The following is a 19,893-nucleotide window of genomic DNA, read 5'->3' as shown; positions in this document are numbered from 1 at the left end:
ACCTTTTAAAGCTACTCAGTGTTTAAGCTTCAGTAACTACTCGGGAGTTTGCTCCATTCATCCACACCATTACCAAACCAATGCTTTCTTATATCCTTTCTAAGTCTAAATGTTTCAAACTTGAACCCATTACTGCGAGTTCTGTCTTGGTTAAATATTTTTAACACATTACTGTATTTACATCCCTTTTTGTCCTGTTTTCCATTTATACACCTCAATCATATCCTCACTTAATTCTACGCCTTTCTAGAGAGTACAGATTCAGTACCCTCAATCTACCCTTGTAGAAAACATTTCTGATATATGGGATCAACGTTGTCGTCCTTCTTTGTACGTGCAGCATAATCTTAGTGAGGCCCAACCAACGATATATAGAGTTGAAGAATAACCTGAGGACTCCTGTTATTTATACGTCTTGATATGAAGCCAAGAATCTATTCGTTTTATTGTGAACACTTACTGTTATTTTTAGATTACTGCTAACCAGAATTAAATCTTTTTCGCAGAGTAAGATCTACGTTATTAAGTTTATAAGCGTCATGGTTTTCTTCTCCATGGCTTACAACTTTGCATTAATCTTTTAATCGTCTTCCTTGCTGAGAATAGAACAAGCCAATCTCTTTCTGGCATCTTGTTTGACCTTTAATATCGCCAGTGTAGTAACGGGAGATTGTCATAGCTAGTGGTAGCAGCACAAGCATTGATTAACTCATTTTCTTAGTTTTCTCTGTATTAGTTCTGAAGAAGTCACTCGTGGCGAAACGTTTCCTTTAATAAATATCCTGAACTGTACATAAGTATCTTTTACCACGCTAACTCATTTGATTTATGTAGAGGATAAGGGTGCAAGACCTGACCAGTCAATTTTACGCTTAAATCTATTTATATCCCTCCATGCTCCGCTAATAGGGTGTGATCATCGAGACCATTAACAACCGGGTAACACCTGAGCGTGTTCCGGGGGTCAACGCCCCTGCGGCCCTGTCCATACTGGCAACAAGGGAAGATTTATAGCATTTTAGGGCTACAGTTTTCATGGATTGTTGCACGAAAATTAATATTTAAATTTTACAGCTTCCTCAATAAAACTCTCAAATTGGCACCTACACAGCCCATGATCGATTGAACAAAATCAAAGATATACATTTAGGTCCTGAATCTGATCAGAAGAAAGCTAAACAAGTAAAATTTTTTAGGCACAAGTACAAATAAGTACAGTTATCATACACAGTGTAAATTATCTAGGATAACCAAAAACAGTCAAAGTGACTTATTTCCATTAGCGTCCAGATATCAAATGGTAGCTAAAGATGCCAATATAAACACAAATGCAGTATAATGTGATCCTTTATTGACTACGTTTCGCCCACACAGTGTAGTCAATAAAGGATCACATTATACTGCATTTGTGTTTATATTGCCATTGTGTCGGTATTTTATACCATTTATTTCCAGCTAAAGATGCAGATGAGACAGATGTTAGCAAGCACTTTTTCACTCTTACTGGATGGTGGAGGTAAACACAGCTTCATGACTGGATGTGATCAGGCCTTGGTGAACAGGAATCAGTAAAACTAATCGATGAGAGTCACGAATCGTGGTCAGGAGCCATGGTTCAACCCCTGCAAATAAATCTAGGTAAATACAACTATGTTGTTATAATTATTAGGAGTACATGTAGGTGAGTACAAGACATGTGCCTACCCTTCAACCAGCAAGAGTACATTTACGTGAGTACAAGACATATACCCACCCACTGGAGTTCCGCAGGGAAGTGTCCTTGGACCCCTGCTCTTCCTCATATACATCAATGATCTTCCAAACGTATCCCAACACCTAAAACCCATTCTCTTTGCTTATGACACGACTTATGTCATCTCTCACCCTAATCTTGCCACCCTCAACACCATTGTTAACGAGGAGCTGATCAAAATATCGACCTGGATGACAGCCAATAAACTTACGCTTAACACTGACAAAACTTACTATATTATGTTTGGTAGCAGAGCAGGAGATGCACAAATTAACATTAATATCGACAACACTCTAATTACCAGACATAATGAGGGCAAATTCCTAGGCCTATACCTTGACAACAACCTGAATTTCAGCACCCATATCCAACACATAACCAAAAAAGTATCCAAAACGGTTGGGATCCTCTCCAAGATACAACACTACGTGCCGCAAAATGCCCTTCTCACACTATACCACTCACTTATTTATCCATACCTCACCTATGCTATTTGTGCTTGGGGATCAACTGCAGCAACACACCTAAAGCCAATAATAACCCAACAAAAAGCCGCAGTAAGAATAATCAATTCGTCTCTCAACCTCTGGGACGAGCGGACGTGAGCTGAGCCTGCCCTCTGCTGTCAGCCGGTGAAAACTTGGTTTTCTCAAAATGGCGCAGCAGGCAAGAAGGGTAAACACTGTTGGCATAGAAGTGGTGCGTGGGGCTGTGCATGCCCACTCAGCTCAAGTTTTATTACCTGCCATCATCAGGGACACATACGGCATTGCCAACGAAGAGCTGTATGGTGTAGCCTTGAACGGGGCATATAGAATTTTTGTGAAATTTCTCAATGCAAGTGTATACGAGGACATAGTCGCCAGGTTCCAAGATCTTTGTGTACCAGTGAATCCTGCAGTGACGGTAAGGCTACATGATGTGTCCCGCTATTATACGTGGGTGAAGATCAGAAATGTACCCTTTGAGGCTGATGAGGCAGACCTACGTGCCGTCTTCGAGAAGTTTGGGACTGTTCATATGGTGACATTGGGGAAGTGGAAGGAAGGATCGTATGCTGGGATGCCTGAAGGAAGTTTTTCCTTAAAAATGACATTGAGGCATCCTATTCCTTCCTATATTTTCTTAGAAGACTTTAGGACTCAAGTAATGGTGACTTACGCAGGGCAACGACGTACCTGTCGATTATGCGGTGCCTATGATCACATTGCTGCACAGTGTGTTAAACAACAGGGTACACAGGCGAAGGAGCAGCATAAGGAGGCATCAGAGGACCTTGAGACGTTGAATTTGGCACGGCCTGAGTCGGTTTCCTTGAACAAGGCTTGGAGTGTGGAGGTCGAGGAGGCCTTGAGGGAGGAAGAGTGTGTAACTCTTTCAAGAGAGTCATGCACTGCCGGGCAGGCACCGGAGACCAAAGATGTGGTGTCACTTGGTGAGGACAGGGCCGTGGAGGCTACCATTGATTCAGTCCTCCACGACCTGTTAGGGACCCCAGGAGAGGTCACAGTTGAGGGGCTTGTGGGTGCCCTGGATGCTGCTGGGGTTCCAGGTGGTGAGAGGGGGGGAGGCATGTCAGAGACCCAGGTTGAGGCTGGGTTGCAAATTGGCACGGTGGTGGCGGAAGTGCACGGGAATGGCTTCCGGGTGGAGGCGGGGAGAAAGGCTCGAGTGTCACGGAAGAGAGCGGCAGTGCCCTCGGACATGAACGATGTGCTCACTCCGGCACAGCGTTCGGGCAAAAAGGTTTGGGCTGAAGTGGTTGAGCATGGACCTGGGGGGTCCAGGGGCAAGGGGCATGTGAAAGCAGATCACAGAATGGTGATTGAAGATCAAGGGCATATAAAGGGGAAGGGGAATAAAGGTGGTGCAATACGTAAAGGAAAACCTCCATTGACAAATTCAAGAGTCTCTCTATAAATGTTAATGGTCTGAAAAATTCTAGGAAGTGTGTATGGTTTCATGAGTTGCTCATTAGGTATGGTGTAGATGTAGTGTTTGTGCAAGAGCACAACCACAAGCTGGGTTGTATGTTGATGATTGAGGGGTATACTGTATATGCGGCAAACTCAACGAGATTGAAAGGTGGAGTGGCTATTTTGGTGAGGGAGGCTAGCCCGTTTACTGTACATCATTGTGAGGAGAGGGGTGAGGGGAGGGTTATAAGAGTGGATGGGACATGGGGAAGAGATAAGATGTCTTTTGTGTGTGTTTATGGTCCGCCGGAGGGGGACAGTCGAGTGAAGAATGAGTTTGTACGTGAAGTGTTGGTGTATCACTTAAGGTCGCTTCCAGCATTAGCTGTGGTGGGAGGGGACTGGAATTGCGTTATACGCCGCAAGGATGTGGAACTTAGGGGAGCAGGATATTGTTCTGGCGTTCTGAGGGACCTGTTAACCGGGGTGGGGTTGGTGGATGTGGAGGGGGGGCAGCGTGGGAGGTGCAGCACACATTTGTGAGGCAGGGGTATGCTGCACGGCTGGACAGGATATACGTGACAAGGAAAGCAGTGGTGCGGAGTGTAAGGGTTTTGGATGTCTTTTTTTCTGATCATAGAGGTGTTTTGGTGGATTTGGGATGGGAGGGTCGGCCGAACAGGTATAAGAGCTATTGGAAATTGAATTTTCGGTTGCTTCAAGATGTTGAGGGGAGGGTCCTATTTGCACAATGGTGGAAAGGCTTATGGGAGGGGATGGAAGTCAATGGGGATGTGTTGAGATGGTGGGATGTGACGGCGAAGATGAGGATTCGAGAGTTCTATGTCCGACAGGGAAGGCACGAGAATCAGTTGGCTTATGGGCTTATTAGGTATCTTGAGGGGCAGTTAAGGGAGTATTATGAGAGAGGAAGGGGGGGATGGGAGCCCCAGTGGCTGACATAGAGGGAGTGAAGGAACGCCTAATGGAAGTGCAAAACGAGAGGTTTGATGTGGCAAGGGTTTTAGGGGGGTTGGAGGAGGTCATGTGGGGTGATAGACCATCGGTGTGTGTCCTGCGAGGGCAGGGGTGCCGGCGCGTTGCAATGGAAATGGTGGGTTTGAGAGTTCTTGAGGACATCGAGGGGTATAGGGAGGGACAAGATTTGGTGACGACGGAGGGGATGGGAGGGTATGTTGATGCTTGTCTTAGTGCACATGTGAGGAGTGTGGGTGTGAGAGAGGGGGCTTTAAGAGAGACAGGGGGATGGGTGCGGCGTGTGCTGGACAGGGACGACAGGGAACAGTTACAGGGGCCTATTGTGGAGGAAGAGGTGTGGACGGCTTTAATGAGTATGAGCAGGGGTAAGGCGCCGGGGATAGATGGGCTGCCTGCGGAGTTTTACATACAGCATTGGGGAGTATTAAAAGATTTTTTGGTGCAGTTATTTAATATCATGAAAGAGAGGGGTGCGTTGGGACCTTTGCAGGCGACAGCGCTAGTATTTTTTGTGCCAAAGGGAGAAAGTCAGTGCACAGTGAGAGATTACTGGATGATATCACTCATGTGTGCAGACTACAAACTTTTTGCAAAAATTTTGGGAAATCGTATAAAGAAGGTCATTGGAAAGGTAATAGTGAGGGGTCAATATGGGATTCTGGGGAGATCAATGTATGAGGGGCATGGGGTTATTAGAAGGTTTATTGAGGGTCTGCAAGAGGGGGAATGAGGGGTATTGGTGTTGGATTGGAGAACGGCATATGACAGTGTCGAGAGGGAGGCTCTGTGGAGAATCATGGAGCGGCAGGGGTTCAGGGAGGACATTGTGAATTGGGCACGTACTTTATATCGGGGAGCTGGGATGTGTGTACAGATTAATGGGAGGGTGGGGTTGCATGTGAAAATGGGCAGGGGATTGAGGCAGGGTTGCCCATTGTCACAAATATTATTTGCATGTTTACAGAATCCGTTTTATAGGGAAGTGGAAAGGTGCATACAGGAGGGGGTAAGGGAGGACATACGAGGTGGGAGTCCCGGTATTATAGGTTATGTTGATGACACAACTGTCCTAGTGAGTGGGAGGGAGGGATTGGAGGGTCTGGAGAGAGTTATAGATGTTTTTGGGATGGCAACAGGTATGGCAGTGAATGTGCATAAATCAAAGCTCACGAGATTGGGTGAATGGGATGGGCGGGAGGGCGGGGGTGGGGGGGTGAGATGGTGTGTCATGGACCGGGTGAAAATTTGTGGAGTTGTGTATATGGGTAATGCTCAGATGGCGAGGGAGAATAATTCAAAGGGTGTGGTAGATAGGGTATTGGGAAGATTGTCAGGATTGAGGCCGACACATCTTACGCTGCACCAGAGGGTCATTGTGGTCAATGTGCTTTTGTACAGCAAAATATGGCATGTGGCAGCTTTGTACCCTTTGGTGTATGGGGATGTCCGGAGATTGTTGAGCAGAGTTTTCCGTTTTATCTGGGGTTTGGGATGCGATTGGTTGAAAAGGGAGGTGGTAACACTTCCGGTGGCCTTGGGAGGGCTGGGGTTAATTCATTTGGAAAGAAGGTTGAAGTGTGTATATGTGAAACATGGGTTGCTAAGGGCTCGGGGGGAAGGGAGTGGAGGGTTGGGGATGCTGCAGGGAGATCTTCGGAGATGGTGGAAGGGACAAGATTTGAGAGATGGTGAGGAGTTGTTGCGTCTATTGATGATGGTCAGAGAGCCGAGAAACATGCGGGTAGGGTTCATGGAGAGGAAGATATGGCCTAGGGTGGTAGTGGCAACGGAAGGAGTGTACCCGATGTACGCATGGGAAGACATTTGGGGTCGATTAAAAGGGTTACGCATCCGGCCACACGTGAGGGAGGTAATGTATAGGTTTCTTCACGGAATATTGCCGTCAGGGGTTGTTTTACGAAATAGGCGAATAAGGGAGGGTGAGGAGTGTCAGGTTTGTGGGGTAGATGAATCAGCTTTTCATGCAGTTTATTTTTGTGAAAGCCTAGGGATTGTGCGGGAATGGTTAGGGAAAGTAATCCGGTATGTGGGGGGGAAAGGGTTGTCGGTTTTGAGAGCGCTCAGTTTAGATGTAGGTGGGGTTGGGGAAAAGGTTCAAAGGGCAGTGGCTTACTTAATGGTTGATTTTGTGTATATATCATGGGCAATGAGAGACAAAGGGGCGGAGGAACGTAGGATGGCCATAGCAGCATCCTTTTATAGAACAAAGTGTCGCAACAGGGAAATATATGGTAGGAGGTGGGAGAGGGATTTCTCGGAGGGCTACAGGGACTTTCTTTTGAGGGATTTATGGTCTTTATAAGCGGTCAGGGGCATGAACGGGCTGGCCTTCCCAGGGGGGGGGGAGTTGTGTGTGTTGCAGAGGTCGATTGTGTGAGTGTGTGTGGAATTGTGTGAGGAAAGGATGTTGAGGTGATATTCAATGTGATATTCAATGTAATGTCTTGGTGTTATTGTGAACACCGATGATTATAATTTATCTAAGGATTCCTTCATGTTTTGTAAGGATGTACATAAGCATGTTAGTATATAAGCATAATTTAACCTGTAATTATACATGTCTACCTATATATGAGCAATGTAACTTGTCATAATAATGAGGCATTCATACCTGTTTTTTAACTAGTGGAACGTTTTGGTATTGTATATAATGTAAGATCTTGCCTGGGGTGTTTTTGCTTATATATTGTAACAGATGTTTTTTCACATTTTCATTATATATGTTCAAGTAAATGAGTTTTTGATCTTGTGTATAGCCAGGTGAAACTGGACAGGTTTCACTTGGGGGGGGGTAGGAGTTTAAGTAATCTCTGCAATAGCAGGTCATGTGAAACACATGTCATATTATTTTAGATGTCTAATGTTGTCCATTCTCTGTAGGATGTGATGTATAGATTATCTCCGACAATGTAAATAATCTGTCTGCAGGAGGGAATAATGTGTAAATTTATTTATTATTGTGGTAGGTTTATGTATATAGCGTGTTTTTAGGGTGATATATATTATAAGACGCTAATTACCATCAATGACTGTTGGTGGTTATGAGTGGTGACGGCAGACACAGTTAATAGGCATGTGGGAGGATGGGTTGAAGTGTCAGCGGTAGTGTCTTAAACCCACCACCGTGCACGATATTAATTATTACCATAGGGTATATGAGGGTAGGGTGGATTGTGTTCTATGGTAGATGTGAGCCATCAGGTTCAGACATTCCTTGTATTATAGTGTCAGCCGTTTAGCTGGCTTGATTGTGTTTATATATTTTGTCATTGAAGTTTTTAATGCTTTTACAAATGTATAAGTATAAGAGATTTGTCACTGTGTATCTAAGGTGAAAGTGGCACGTTTTCATGGGGGGGGGGGGGGGAAGTGTAAGCATTACTGGGTAGGTTCTATCGTTTTTTATATGACCACATTTTCATGTGAAGCACAGTACGTACAAGCGGTGTTTGATTTGAGTGCAGCAGCCAGTTCTGTCATTATATATGTGCTTCTTCAGTATTTGTGTAGTCACAGTTGATTATTGTTCACTGCCTGTATCTTGTTACATATTGATTATGTACCCATATATTTTTGTACCTGAGTTTTAAATAAAATACAAAAAAAAAAATTACCAGACATAATGAGGGCAAATTCCTAGGCCCATACCTTGACAACAACCTGAATTTCAGCACCCATATCCAACACATAACCAAAAAAGTATCCAAAACGGTTGGGATCCTCTCCAAGATACAACACTACGTGCCGCAAAATGCCCTTCTCACACTATACCACTCATTTATCCATACCTCACCTATGCTATTTGTGCTTGGGGATCAACTGCAGCAACACACCTAAAGCCAATAATAACCCAACAAAAAGCTGCAGTAAGAATAATCACTAAATCCCATCCCTGGCAACACCCCCCCTCCCACTTTTCATAGATCTAAACTTACTCCCTGTTCAGTACATCCACACTTACTACTGTGCGATCTACATCTACAGGACCTTAAACTCCAGTATCAACCTTGACCTAAAACGCTTTCTTGATAGTTGTGACAGAACCCACAGGCATAACACCAAACACAAACATCTCTACGACATTCCCCGTGTCCGACTAAACCTTTACAAAAATTCAATGTATGTCAAAGGCCCTAAAATCTGGAACACCCTACCTGAAAACTCTAGAACTGCAGACACATTCATCACCTTCAAAACTACCATTAGAAAACATCTTATCTCCCTGATACACCCCGTCAACTAACTACACGAATACCACCTGGTGGTTCACACTTACACTCACTCACCCATTTGACCATAAACAGAAATATTAATCTCAATCTTAAAATAATAAATCCTGTGATACTCCAATACTGAAACTATATACTGTGCCAAAACAAAAGCATTCACATTGCTAAACTCACAATCTAGTATTTAGTCACTTAGCCATATACCAACCTACCTCATAATTTGTAATATTTTAAAATTAAGAATTAAACTAAGTCTGCCCGAAATGCCTAGCCATGCTAGGTGTTCTAGTGGTACACTCTGTAATCATTATTTTACTACATGTAAACCACACAATAACCAAATTCTGTAAACTCAGCATTGTAATCCTTATAGAGAATAAACTTTTAATTTGAATTTGAATTCACCAACAGTAGTAATGCATGCAGGTGAGTACAAGACATGTGCCTACTCTTCACGAGCAGTAGTAGTACATGTAGGTCAAGTACAAGACATGGACCTACCCCGGCCTTTACCAACAGTAGTGGTACATGTAGGGGAGTACAAGACATGTGCCTACCCCTCATCCAACAGTAGTACATTCAGGTGAGTTAGTTTAGTTTAATGTTTATTGTGGGCAGTAGTCTAAAGATTACAGAGGCACACAATGGGTCCAGGGACTTCCCCAAAGCTTCGATAGCTGAGCAAGTCACAAAGGTAAACAAACCATCCATACCCCCGGCCGGGATTGAACCCGCGGTCATAGTCTCAAAACTCCAGACCGTCGCGTTAGCCACTAGACCAGCTAGCCACAATAAGATTCATCCAACTAGGTATATTTCTACACCATAGGAAGGTTAGCACAGGCACCACAGGCAATCGTGTCATTACGATTTCTTGAGTCAAGTCGCAAAGGTAATGTACTTACATGATTCATTACCTTTGCAACTTGTGACTTCATTACCTTTGTACCTTGTTCAACTATCAAAACTTTGGGGTCCAGTTCCTGGACCCATTACGTACCTCTGTAATCTGTAAATATTCAAGTGAGTATACGACGTGTATCTATATGTCAAAATGAGATTCGTGCGCCATCTATTGACTATATAAGTGACCAGAGGTGGTAATAGAAGTTGCTACTACTACTATCATTACTCTGTTGTCAACACAACCTACCATGTGCTTACACCGGGACTCTCACCTGCTCTCCTAAATTTGACAAGATTTAAGGCAATTTTTGAATTTAATTTGGCTAAATTGACGTCGGAGAGGCTGTAGTGGACAAGTAGGTGGCTTCAAGGTTTTCCGTATTTGTTTAGTTAAGGTTGCAGCTGGTGAGGGGTTCCTTGATGCTGGTGATGGGTGCCTCATGCTGGTGATGGGTGCCTTGATGCTAGTGATAGGTGCCTCATGCTGGTGATGGGTGCCTTGATGCTGGTGATGGGTGCCTTGATGCTGGTGATAGGTGCCTCATGCTGGTGATGGGTGCCTTGATGCTGGTGATAGGTGCCTCATGCTGGTGATGGGTGCCTTGATGCTGGTGATGGGTGCCTTGATGCTAGTGATAGGTGCCTCATGCTGGTGATGGGTGCCTTGATGCTGGTGATGGGTGCCTTGATGCTGGTGATGGGTGCCTTGATGCTAGTGATGGGTGCCTTGATGCTAGTGATGGGTGCCTTGATGCTAGTGATGGGTGCCTTGATGCTAGTGATAGGTGCCTCATGCTGGTGATGGGTGCCTTGATGCTGGTGATGGGTGCCTTGATGCTGGTGATGGGTGCCTTGATGCTAGTAATGGGTGCCTTGATGCTAGTGATGGGTGCCTCATGCTGGTGATGGGTGCCTTGATGCTGGTGATGGGTGCCTTGATGCTGGTGATGGGTGCCTTGATGCTGGTGATGGGTGCCTTGATGCTAGTGATGGGTGCCTTGATGCTAGTGATGGGTGCCTCATGCTGGTGATGGGTGCCTTGATGCTGGTGATGGGTGCCTTGATGCTGGTGATGGGTGCCTTGATGCTAGTGATGGGTGCCTTGATGCTGGTGATGGGTGCCTCATGCTGGTGATGGGTGCCTTGATGCTAGTGATGGGTGCCTTGATGCTGGTGATGGGTGCCTCATGCTGGTGATGGGTGCCTTGATGCTGGTGATGGGTGCCTTGATGCTGGTGATGGGTGCCTTGATGCTGGTGATGGGTGCCTTGATGCTGGTGATGGTGCCTCATGCTGGTGATGGGGGCCTTGATGCTGGTGATGGGTGCCTCATGCTGGTGATGGGTGCCTCATGCTGGTGATGGGTGCCTTGATGCTGGTGATGGGTGCCTTGATGCTGGTGATGGGTGCCTCATGCTGGTGATGGGTGCCTTGATGCTGGTGATGGGTGCCTTGATGCTGGTGATGGGTGCCTTGATGCTGGTGATGGGGGCCTTGATGCTGGTGATGGGTGCCTTGATGCTGGTGATGGGTGCCTCATGCTGGTGATGGGTGCCTTGATGCTGGTGATGGATGCCTTGATGCTGGTGATGGTGCCTCATGCTGGTGATGGGTGCCTTAATGCTAGTGATGGGTGCCTTGATGCTGATGATGGGTGCCTCATGCTGGTGATGGGTGCCTTGATGCTAGTGATGGGTGCCTTGATGCTAGTGATGGGTGCCTTGATGCTAGTGATGGGTGCCTTGATGCTGGTGATGGTGCCTCATGCTGGTGATGGGTGCCTTGATGCTGATGATGGGTGCCTCATGCTAGTGATGGGTGCCTTGATGCTAGTGATGGGTGCCTTGATGCTGGTGATGGGTACCTCATGCTGGTGATGGGTGCCTTGATGCTGGTGATGGGTGCCTCATGCTGGTTATGGGTGCCTTGATGCTGGTGATGGGTGCCTTGATGCTGGTGATGGGTTCCCTGATGCTGGTGATGGATTCCCTGATGGTGATTGGTTCCCTGATGTTGGTGATGGTTTCCCTGATGTTGGTGATGGTTTCCCTGATGTTGGTGATGGGTTCCTTGATGCTGGTGATGGGTTTTTGATCCCTTCAAGAAGGGTGCCTTGGTGATGGGCTCTTACCTTCAAGAAGGGTTCCTTGATGCTGGTGATGGACTCTTGATCCCTTCAAGAAGGGTGCTTTGATGCTGGTGATGGACTCTTGATCCCTTCAAGAAGGGTGCCTTGATGCTGGTAATGGACTTTTGATCCCTTCAAGAAGGGTGCCTTGATGCTGGTGATGGACTCTTGATCTCTTCAAGGAGGGTGCCTTCATGCTGGGGATGGATCCTTGATCTCTTCATGGAGACTGCCCTGCTGATGGTGATGGGATCTTGATCCCTTTAAGGGAGGTTCCTTCATGCCAGTGATAGGCTTTTGATCCAAGGAATAGACTGGCCTCTTTTTCCTCCCCCCCCCCCCAAAAAAAAAAAAGGAAATGCATTCATCATCATTGAATCAAAGGCAACATGATAATAGTGTATGATTACAGTACATGGTAAGTGTTCCAGTAGGTTTGAATTTATTGCATACTTCAAACGTCTAATGATTTTTTGTTAAAATTTAAATTTATCAAGGCTGATTTATTTCTAAATAGTACAGGGGGGCCCCACTTATACAGCAGCCTACTGCTGTAAAGCTAAAATCCCTATAATGTGAATTATAGCCTTTTTATTTTCTCAATTTCAAATGCATATGAAAAACTGGTAACATGTTTGCACTATCATATATTAAGTGAGCAGTAGAACGAGGCCTAAAAAAATGCATATACAGTACACACGTTACTTACATACATCCTTAGCCTGTAGTGAGTGGTCCCCTCAAGGGAGGTTCCGTGATGCTGGTGAGGGGCTCTTGAGCTAGGGAATTGGATCTGTGCTCCAGTTCCCTGAATTAAGCCTGAATGCCTTCCATCCCCCCCTCCACATGCACTATAATCCTATGAATTTAGCGCTTCCCCCATGATTATAATAATATAGTGAGTGGTGAATACATTTATTGTAGGAAGTGTGAATAAATGAAGAGTGGGTGTAAAGGGAAACCACTTCATTAGCGAAACACTGTAGAGTGAAGCACTGTAACGTGAGGATTTCCTGTACTATACATGGGCCTTTTCTGAATTGTAAGAATTGGTTGTAGTGGGTGGCGAGGATCCAATGAAAATAAGTCACTTTACACAAATAACCCGCACATAGAAGAGAGGAGCTTACGGCGACGTTTCGGTCTGACTTGGACCATTTACAAAGTCACTTTGTAAATGGTCCAAGTAGGACCAAAACGCGTCGTAAGCTCCTCTCTTCTATGTGCGGGTTATTTGTGTATAGTTCCAGTTACGGTATTGTGCATTTTTTTGTTATTTATAAGTCACTTTGTCTGACTTTTGTTTTTGGTTATTCTTGGTAATTTACACTATGTATGATAATTATACTTATGTGTACCTATGCCTAAATAAACTTACATAAGTAACCAACAAACTAGGAATGTGAAACACTCGCATCAGAGCAAGCCTATTTATTAGATGCTCTGCGCTAAATAATGATAATAATTTATTTTCACAAAATACATGGTTTTTGCAAAATTGATGACATTGGTACACTTCATGTGGAAAGCTCTTGGTGATGGTTATAATTATATCCATAATTTTTAAAGGGGTGGACTGGTAAGCCAGCAGAAGGCCTCAGTCACATGACCAAAAGCTGCAGCTGCAGAGCATTTTGGGCTTTATCAACTATAATTTAATATTTGGGAGGTAGTAGAACATTTGGTAGACCAGAGATTTTAATCTTCACATTCTGGTTAATTTGTGAAATTTTATGAACATTTACAATACAGACAGAGTTAGAGAATGCTTAAGTATAATTACAAGAAACTTTCTCATGCCCCTTCTATTGATAATAAGGAAGAGAATATTGTAGAGTAATTAGTTTGTGTAGACGTCATTTTGTGTGTGTATTGCACACAGAAAAGGATCTGTACTATGTGAAGTTGCTAGTATCTGTCTTCTGCTAATTTAGTAAAATTTTTAGAAAATAAATAAATAACTTTTTCACTCTTTTTTTTTTTTTTTTTAAATTCTGTTCTGCATTAATGCTGCAGGATACTATTAAACATTTTTGAAGTTGCAGTTGTTAGCAAGTTATGTATGGATCTTATTTTTACCCTATAGGCCATGTTCCACAAGACAGGGTGACCCAAAAAAGGAAAAACCTGGACTTATTCATTCATTCATTCACAGATCTTTATATTATGTAATTGTTATTCTATGCTTTTCATTTGATATGTAATACGTATGTATTAAAATGGAAGTAGCAAATGTAGCATAGCCTGTTTCTAATAATTTATATTTTGTGCTCATGACAGAGGATGCCAATCACTAGGGAGGAGGAGGAGGCATTGAATGATCACTTTTTGATCAACAGCTACGTAGAAGGGTTTGCAACAAGCCAGGCTGATACAATATTATTTGACCAATTTAGATCCACCCCCAACCAAGACCTCCATAATCTCCACCGCTGGTATAAACATATAGACAGCTTTGGCAGTGACAGGTCAAAATTTCCAGGCCCTAAAAGAAACAGCTTAATACTGTCAGTGAATAAGATAAAGGTTAGTCTGTGTGAGCTACTGCTTGGAAAGTTGCTTTCGCCTTGAGTGTGAATTTATTCCATATACTGTACTATAGTACTCCTTAATTTAATGTATCTTATATAATTTTCACAATACCAGAGACTGGTACTTGTATTACTTATCACAAGCATTAAGGGGGTTCCTTAATGCTTGTGAAATAGTTCTTGATCCTAGGAATTGAGGCTACCCTTCACTTCCCTAGATCAACCCTGACACCTGTTCCCCAGATATTGTATAATCATTGTGGGCTTATTGTTTGTTCATGAATATAATAATGTGGTACCCTGCATGGTTTGCTGTAATTAATTGTTTTCACCTCTTTTAGTCATACGGACCATAAACAATTTAATTTTCTCTATTGGTTGGTTTCCAGGTGACAGTAATGATGAATAACAAAATTGAGAAAGATGGACCCAAACAGGTGGAACAGCAGCAGCTAGAGCAGCAGTTAACCGAGGATATTGTTGATCCATGGAATGTACAAGCTTCTAGCAATAAGGGCATTGATTATGATAAGTTGATAGGTAAGAGTGTTTATTCATTTTACTGGGGAATTAATTGCGTATACTTATACACAAACATTTGAAAGAAGTTTTATGCATTTTAAACTTGTTTTAATTCAACACATTTTAATGAATTGAGTATAAATATTTTAAAGTAAGTGATGGATAATCTTAAAATTGCATCTCTTAGTAAGAGTCTGTCTTTAGATAGATTTGGGTCATCTCGTATTGATGATGCCCTTCTGGAGAGATTTGAGAAACTGACTGGGCAAAACCCTCATCATTTCTTGAGACGAGGAATATTCTTCTCACACCGGGACATGCATAGGTGAGGTATTGTATTTTCTTGTTATTTAATACCGAATGACTTATGGATTTAGGGTTTAGCACTTAGTTATGATTATAATAATGATAATCTTATGGGTTTAGCACTTTCTATGAGTACAGCCTCTCCTCACTAAATGACGCAGTTCCGTTCCTAAGACCACATCGGTAAACGAATTCATCACTCATTGAGGAGCATACTATAATGGTAGTGGGTTTGTGTCTACCATCTTTGATATTGTTTTAATGTCACCTTTGCACCATTTATAACATTTCTGGTATATTTTTAAGTGTTTATACAGTAATGTACTGTATATTGTATTAAACAAAATAGAGAAAATCAGCTATAATATATATTACGTATTGAGGTATACATACTGGTCAGAGAGCCTGTCGTAAATCTGAGTCATCGGTAAGCAAGTACGTCGCTAGGTGAGGAGAGGCTATATAACATTTCCTTTGTAATATTAAAGGCAAACAACATGTTGGTCAGACTTAATACAAATTCCAGTTTGTGTTTTAGTTTGGTCATAGGCATTGTTATGCTCATGATGTCTTCTCTTCAGTATTTAATATGTCATAAAAAAAATTCAAGTGGCTGTAGCACCTACTACCTCCTGTATTTTGTTCCATACTTTTTACCATTCCTGTTGAAGCCACTAAAAATCATTTATATCTTTTTTTGATCTCATTTTTGTTATGATGTCTACTCTTTGGCTTCTATCAGACACTGCGAGCATATATAATACTACTAATATTTTTTTTATAAATAATTTTAATATGTGGGAGCCTTTTGTAACTTGTCATTCTGCAAAAGAATTTTTATTTTTTCTTCTTCTTTCAATAAACCAGCCGTATCCCACTGAGGCAGGGTGGCCCAAAAGGAAAAACGAAAGTCTCTTTTTAAATTTAGTAATATATATATAGGAAAGGGGTTACTAGTGCCATGTTCTCGGCGTTTTAGTCGCTTCTTACAACACGCATAGCTTTTGGAGGAAGAATTCTGTTCCACTTCCCCATGGAGATAAGTGGAAATAAATGAGAACAAGAACTAGTAAGAAGATAGAAGAAAACCCAGAGGAGTGTGTGTATATATGTGATTGTACATGCATGTGTAGTGTGACCTAAGTGTAAGTAGAAGTAGCAAGATGTACCTGAAATCTTGCATGTTTATGAGACAGAAAAAAGACACCAGTAATCCTAGCATTGTGTAAAACAATTGCAGGCTTCCATTTTACTCACTGGCAGGACGGTTGCTGTCTACTAACCTGCTGCCTAGGAGAATTCTTATTTATCTACATGATTTTGTGGGTGTGGACTCCATACCACTGCTGTATATTCCAATTTAGTCGTGGTATATATTATTAATAGTGTTTTTTTTTTCTTTTTTTAGCATATTTCCATGTATTTATCTAAAATTTGCTAGTGTGGCAAACAAATTAATAGCCGTTTTAATTAATACGATCTTCCTGTGACAATCTTTTGTCATTGATGATCCCCACGTCTCTAGCTCTGAAGCTGTTAAAGTTATATTCATTACATGCCTTTGGGAAACTAGAGCTGTAATACTAGATCAGTATTGTATTGTAATACTGTACTAGTTCAGTATTGTATTGTAATACTAGTTCAGTATTGTATTGTAATACTAGTTCAGTATTGTATTGTAATATTAGTTCAGTATTGTATTGTAATACTAGTTCAGTATTGTAATGTAATACTAGTTCAGTATTGTATTGTAATACTAGTGCATATGCTGGTCTATCTAAGCACTAGATATAGTCTTGATTAATGTAGGCAAAGTAGTTAATCATGAGATATATAGTAATGCAAAGTGAAAATTACAAATAGTATGCGTTAATCATGATGTTTTGTATAGACCCTCCTGGCCTTAGATTTTTTTCAAATTTATGAAGAGATTGTAGAAGACTCAGAGTTGTGCTGAGGTGGCAAATTTGAATGTGTGATAAATTGTGCATACCACAGGTCGACCATCACTAATCCAGTATCATCTTCATCTACATTCATCCATTCCTCAACATTATCTTCATCCATGATGCAAGATTCTTCGCTAGCCGAAATTAGTGTCAGATTAGTGGTTGCCGGGTCAGCGGTGGCCGATCTGTAGTACGTTGGACACTTGGACATCGCCTTTGTATTAGTATGCTGGACACAGTTAAAAGGTTAAATAAATAAAATTGTATCCTCAGCTATACAGGGATGAGTGATTGGAGTTACATCCCTCAATTACCTTAATGCTGGTAATGTCCAGTTACAATATACATATTCTTTTTTCCACTTTCAGAATCCTGAACCTGGTTGAAGCAGGCAAAAAATTCTTTCTGTATACTGGTCGAGGTCCGTCATCTGATTCTATGCATGTTGGTCACCTCATCCCATTTATTATGACAAAGTAAGTGGTAAACGAATAATAAACTTAATTACAGTGAAACCAGATGCTGTATACGTATGTACTTTTGGAATGGCAAATATTTAATAAAGGTATCATCATATTCATTACAGGAAGAAAGCATTTTGTTGCACATACTGAAAATTCATATTAAGCATTACAGATTTTATCCTGATGCATTTTTAGTTGAAGAGCCAAAAGTAGTGCTAGTAATTTATAGTATACTACAACATCATTATTACATTCACATCTACTGTATTCTGGAAGTTTTCACGTTCCAGTTTAGTTTCCAGAAACAATCCTCAGGCTTTCGTTTTCCAATTTTAATTTCTGCAGTATTATTTTTATTCTGGATGATTCGATGCAAAGTCGGGTCATCAATCTTACTAGAGCGATTGAATTCCCAGCCATTAGCTCTTAATAAAGTTATTAAAAGTGCGACAATCAACCCTACAGGAGTTCAGTTGACTCCAAGACTTTGCTTGAGCTGCTGGTGTGGTTCTTATGGCTTTTTTTTTTTTTTTTAAGCCCTGAGTGCTAAATACTTATATTTTCCATATGTCTCAGAGGAGCGCTTGATCCAAGGAACTGGACCTATCCTCTCTTTCTTTGGATCAGTCCTGATTGCCTCCTTCCCTCAGTAGTGTATGACCCGAGACTAGTGAAACACTCGAAACTCTTCAAAGGTATATACCCCTACAGGTTTAGCACACCTCCCATGAATCTAATGCATAGTAATAACAATGATACTGCATTTTTTCTTGGAAGTGTAATACTGTATTACACCTGCTCGTTGGAAACATTTTTTGACACGTAATTCAATTTTTAGATAAAAAATGTAGATTATTAAACTTTTAATCGAAAATGATGATAATTTACAATTTTTTTCGACTATTTATTGCTTGCCACTAAAATTGAATTATTTTGATTAAAAAAATTTCATATGCTGGTGTTTGCTAAAGCATGAAACATTAAGGGTGATTCAGAAAAGTAAAAGTGTTTTACTGTATCAGATAATCTTTATTGATCTAAACCCAAGGGTTTCATGGCAAAATTTCACATACATCTCAGATTTAAAACTAATAATAGTGTCATTTTTACTCTTAGTATAATGTTAAATATAATTTATATGCTGGAAGATTGAGAAAAATTTGGTATTAAACTCTACCATACTTTTCAACAGCTGCAGTTTTCAAGAATCTCAAAATTAGATGAAAGGCATACAATACAGACAAGTTGATAAATAAGACATATTTGCAAGACCTGGGTATCTATTGAAGAAGAAAGATACCCAGGTGATGAGTAAGATGCATGTGCAACAGTTGGGTAATCTTTATTGTTGAAATATTCCACCTCCATGATAGGCTTTTTCAGCTGAATACAGTAGAACCCCCATAGCCACGGATTTGGTTTCCGCAGTTTACCGTGGCCTGAAAATACTGTAATCCTTAATTCTGCTTATAATGACACCAAAGCACAAAAGTAGTGATGCTGGCATTTCTTCAAAGCCTAAGAGAAGCCTTGAAATGCTTCCCATCAATGAAAAGTGGTAATTCTAGACTACTTATGTGTAATTTATCAATTAAACCTTTTCATGGGTATGTACATGAACAAAAAACGACTTATAGTATTAACTACTATCTGTGGTAGGTCTTGGAACGTATCTCCCACAGATATGGGAGGACTAGCGTATAGAGGAGAATAAATATGAAGACAGCAGTTGTGACAAGGTAAAGATGTGATCAGTCTATCAGCCTTGATGTAGGAGTTTTTGAGGTGGTCACTCCCTAAGCCTGGAGAAAACCTCATGCACGTGTCTTATTCATCTGCTTGTCGGCATTGTATTCCATTTTAAAAATTATATCCAGGTGTTGCATGTGTCTGATTAATCAATATTCAAATTTACAGTGTTACATTGTATTTTAAAAATTGTAGCTTTATCCATCAAAATAAACTTCCTTGCAAGTATTGGATTATAGCACCTAAATTTGGTTTGGCACAACATATGTTATATTTCTTCTTCTTTCAACACACCGGCCGTATCCCACCGAGGTGGGGTGGCCCAAAAGGAAAAACAAAAGTTTCTCCTTTTACATTTAGTAATATATACAGGAGAAGAGGTTACTAGCCCCTTGCTCCTGGCATTTTAGTCGCCTCTTA

The 19,893-nt window shown here is 41.7% G+C and overlaps 1 protein-coding gene across 3 annotated transcripts in view; it reads left to right on the top strand.

Moving 5' to 3' along the window:
* The first annotated feature begins 9,353 nt into the window (after positions 1–9,353).
* Positions 9,354–19,893, top strand: part of TrpRS (Tryptophanyl-tRNA synthetase) — a 92,259-nt gene continuing 81,719 nt past the window's right edge. For 2 of the 3 annotated variants that reach the window (XM_070101543.1, XM_070101542.1), the window contains exons 1-5: positions 10,047–10,180; positions 14,233–14,478; positions 14,873–15,023; positions 15,210–15,330; positions 17,629–17,736. In XM_070101543.1, coding sequence (XP_069957644.1) covers positions 14,236–14,478; positions 14,873–15,023; positions 15,210–15,330; positions 17,629–17,736 — 623 coding nt within the window. In that variant the 5' untranslated portion in view covers positions 10,047–10,180; positions 14,233–14,235. Of the gene's footprint in view, positions 9,502–10,046; positions 10,181–14,232; positions 14,479–14,872; positions 15,024–15,209; positions 15,331–17,628; positions 17,737–19,893 lie in introns of those variants that run through there. The other variant, XM_070101544.1, reaches the window with a different exon arrangement.

The sequence above is a fragment of the Cherax quadricarinatus genome, chromosome 78 (genome assembly GCF_038502225.1).
Source record: "Cherax quadricarinatus isolate ZL_2023a chromosome 78, ASM3850222v1, whole genome shotgun sequence".
Taxonomy (NCBI): domain Eukaryota; kingdom Metazoa; phylum Arthropoda; class Malacostraca; order Decapoda; family Parastacidae; genus Cherax; species Cherax quadricarinatus.
Note: the sequence above shows the minus strand (reverse complement) of the source record. Positions and strands in the feature narration are given on the sequence as shown.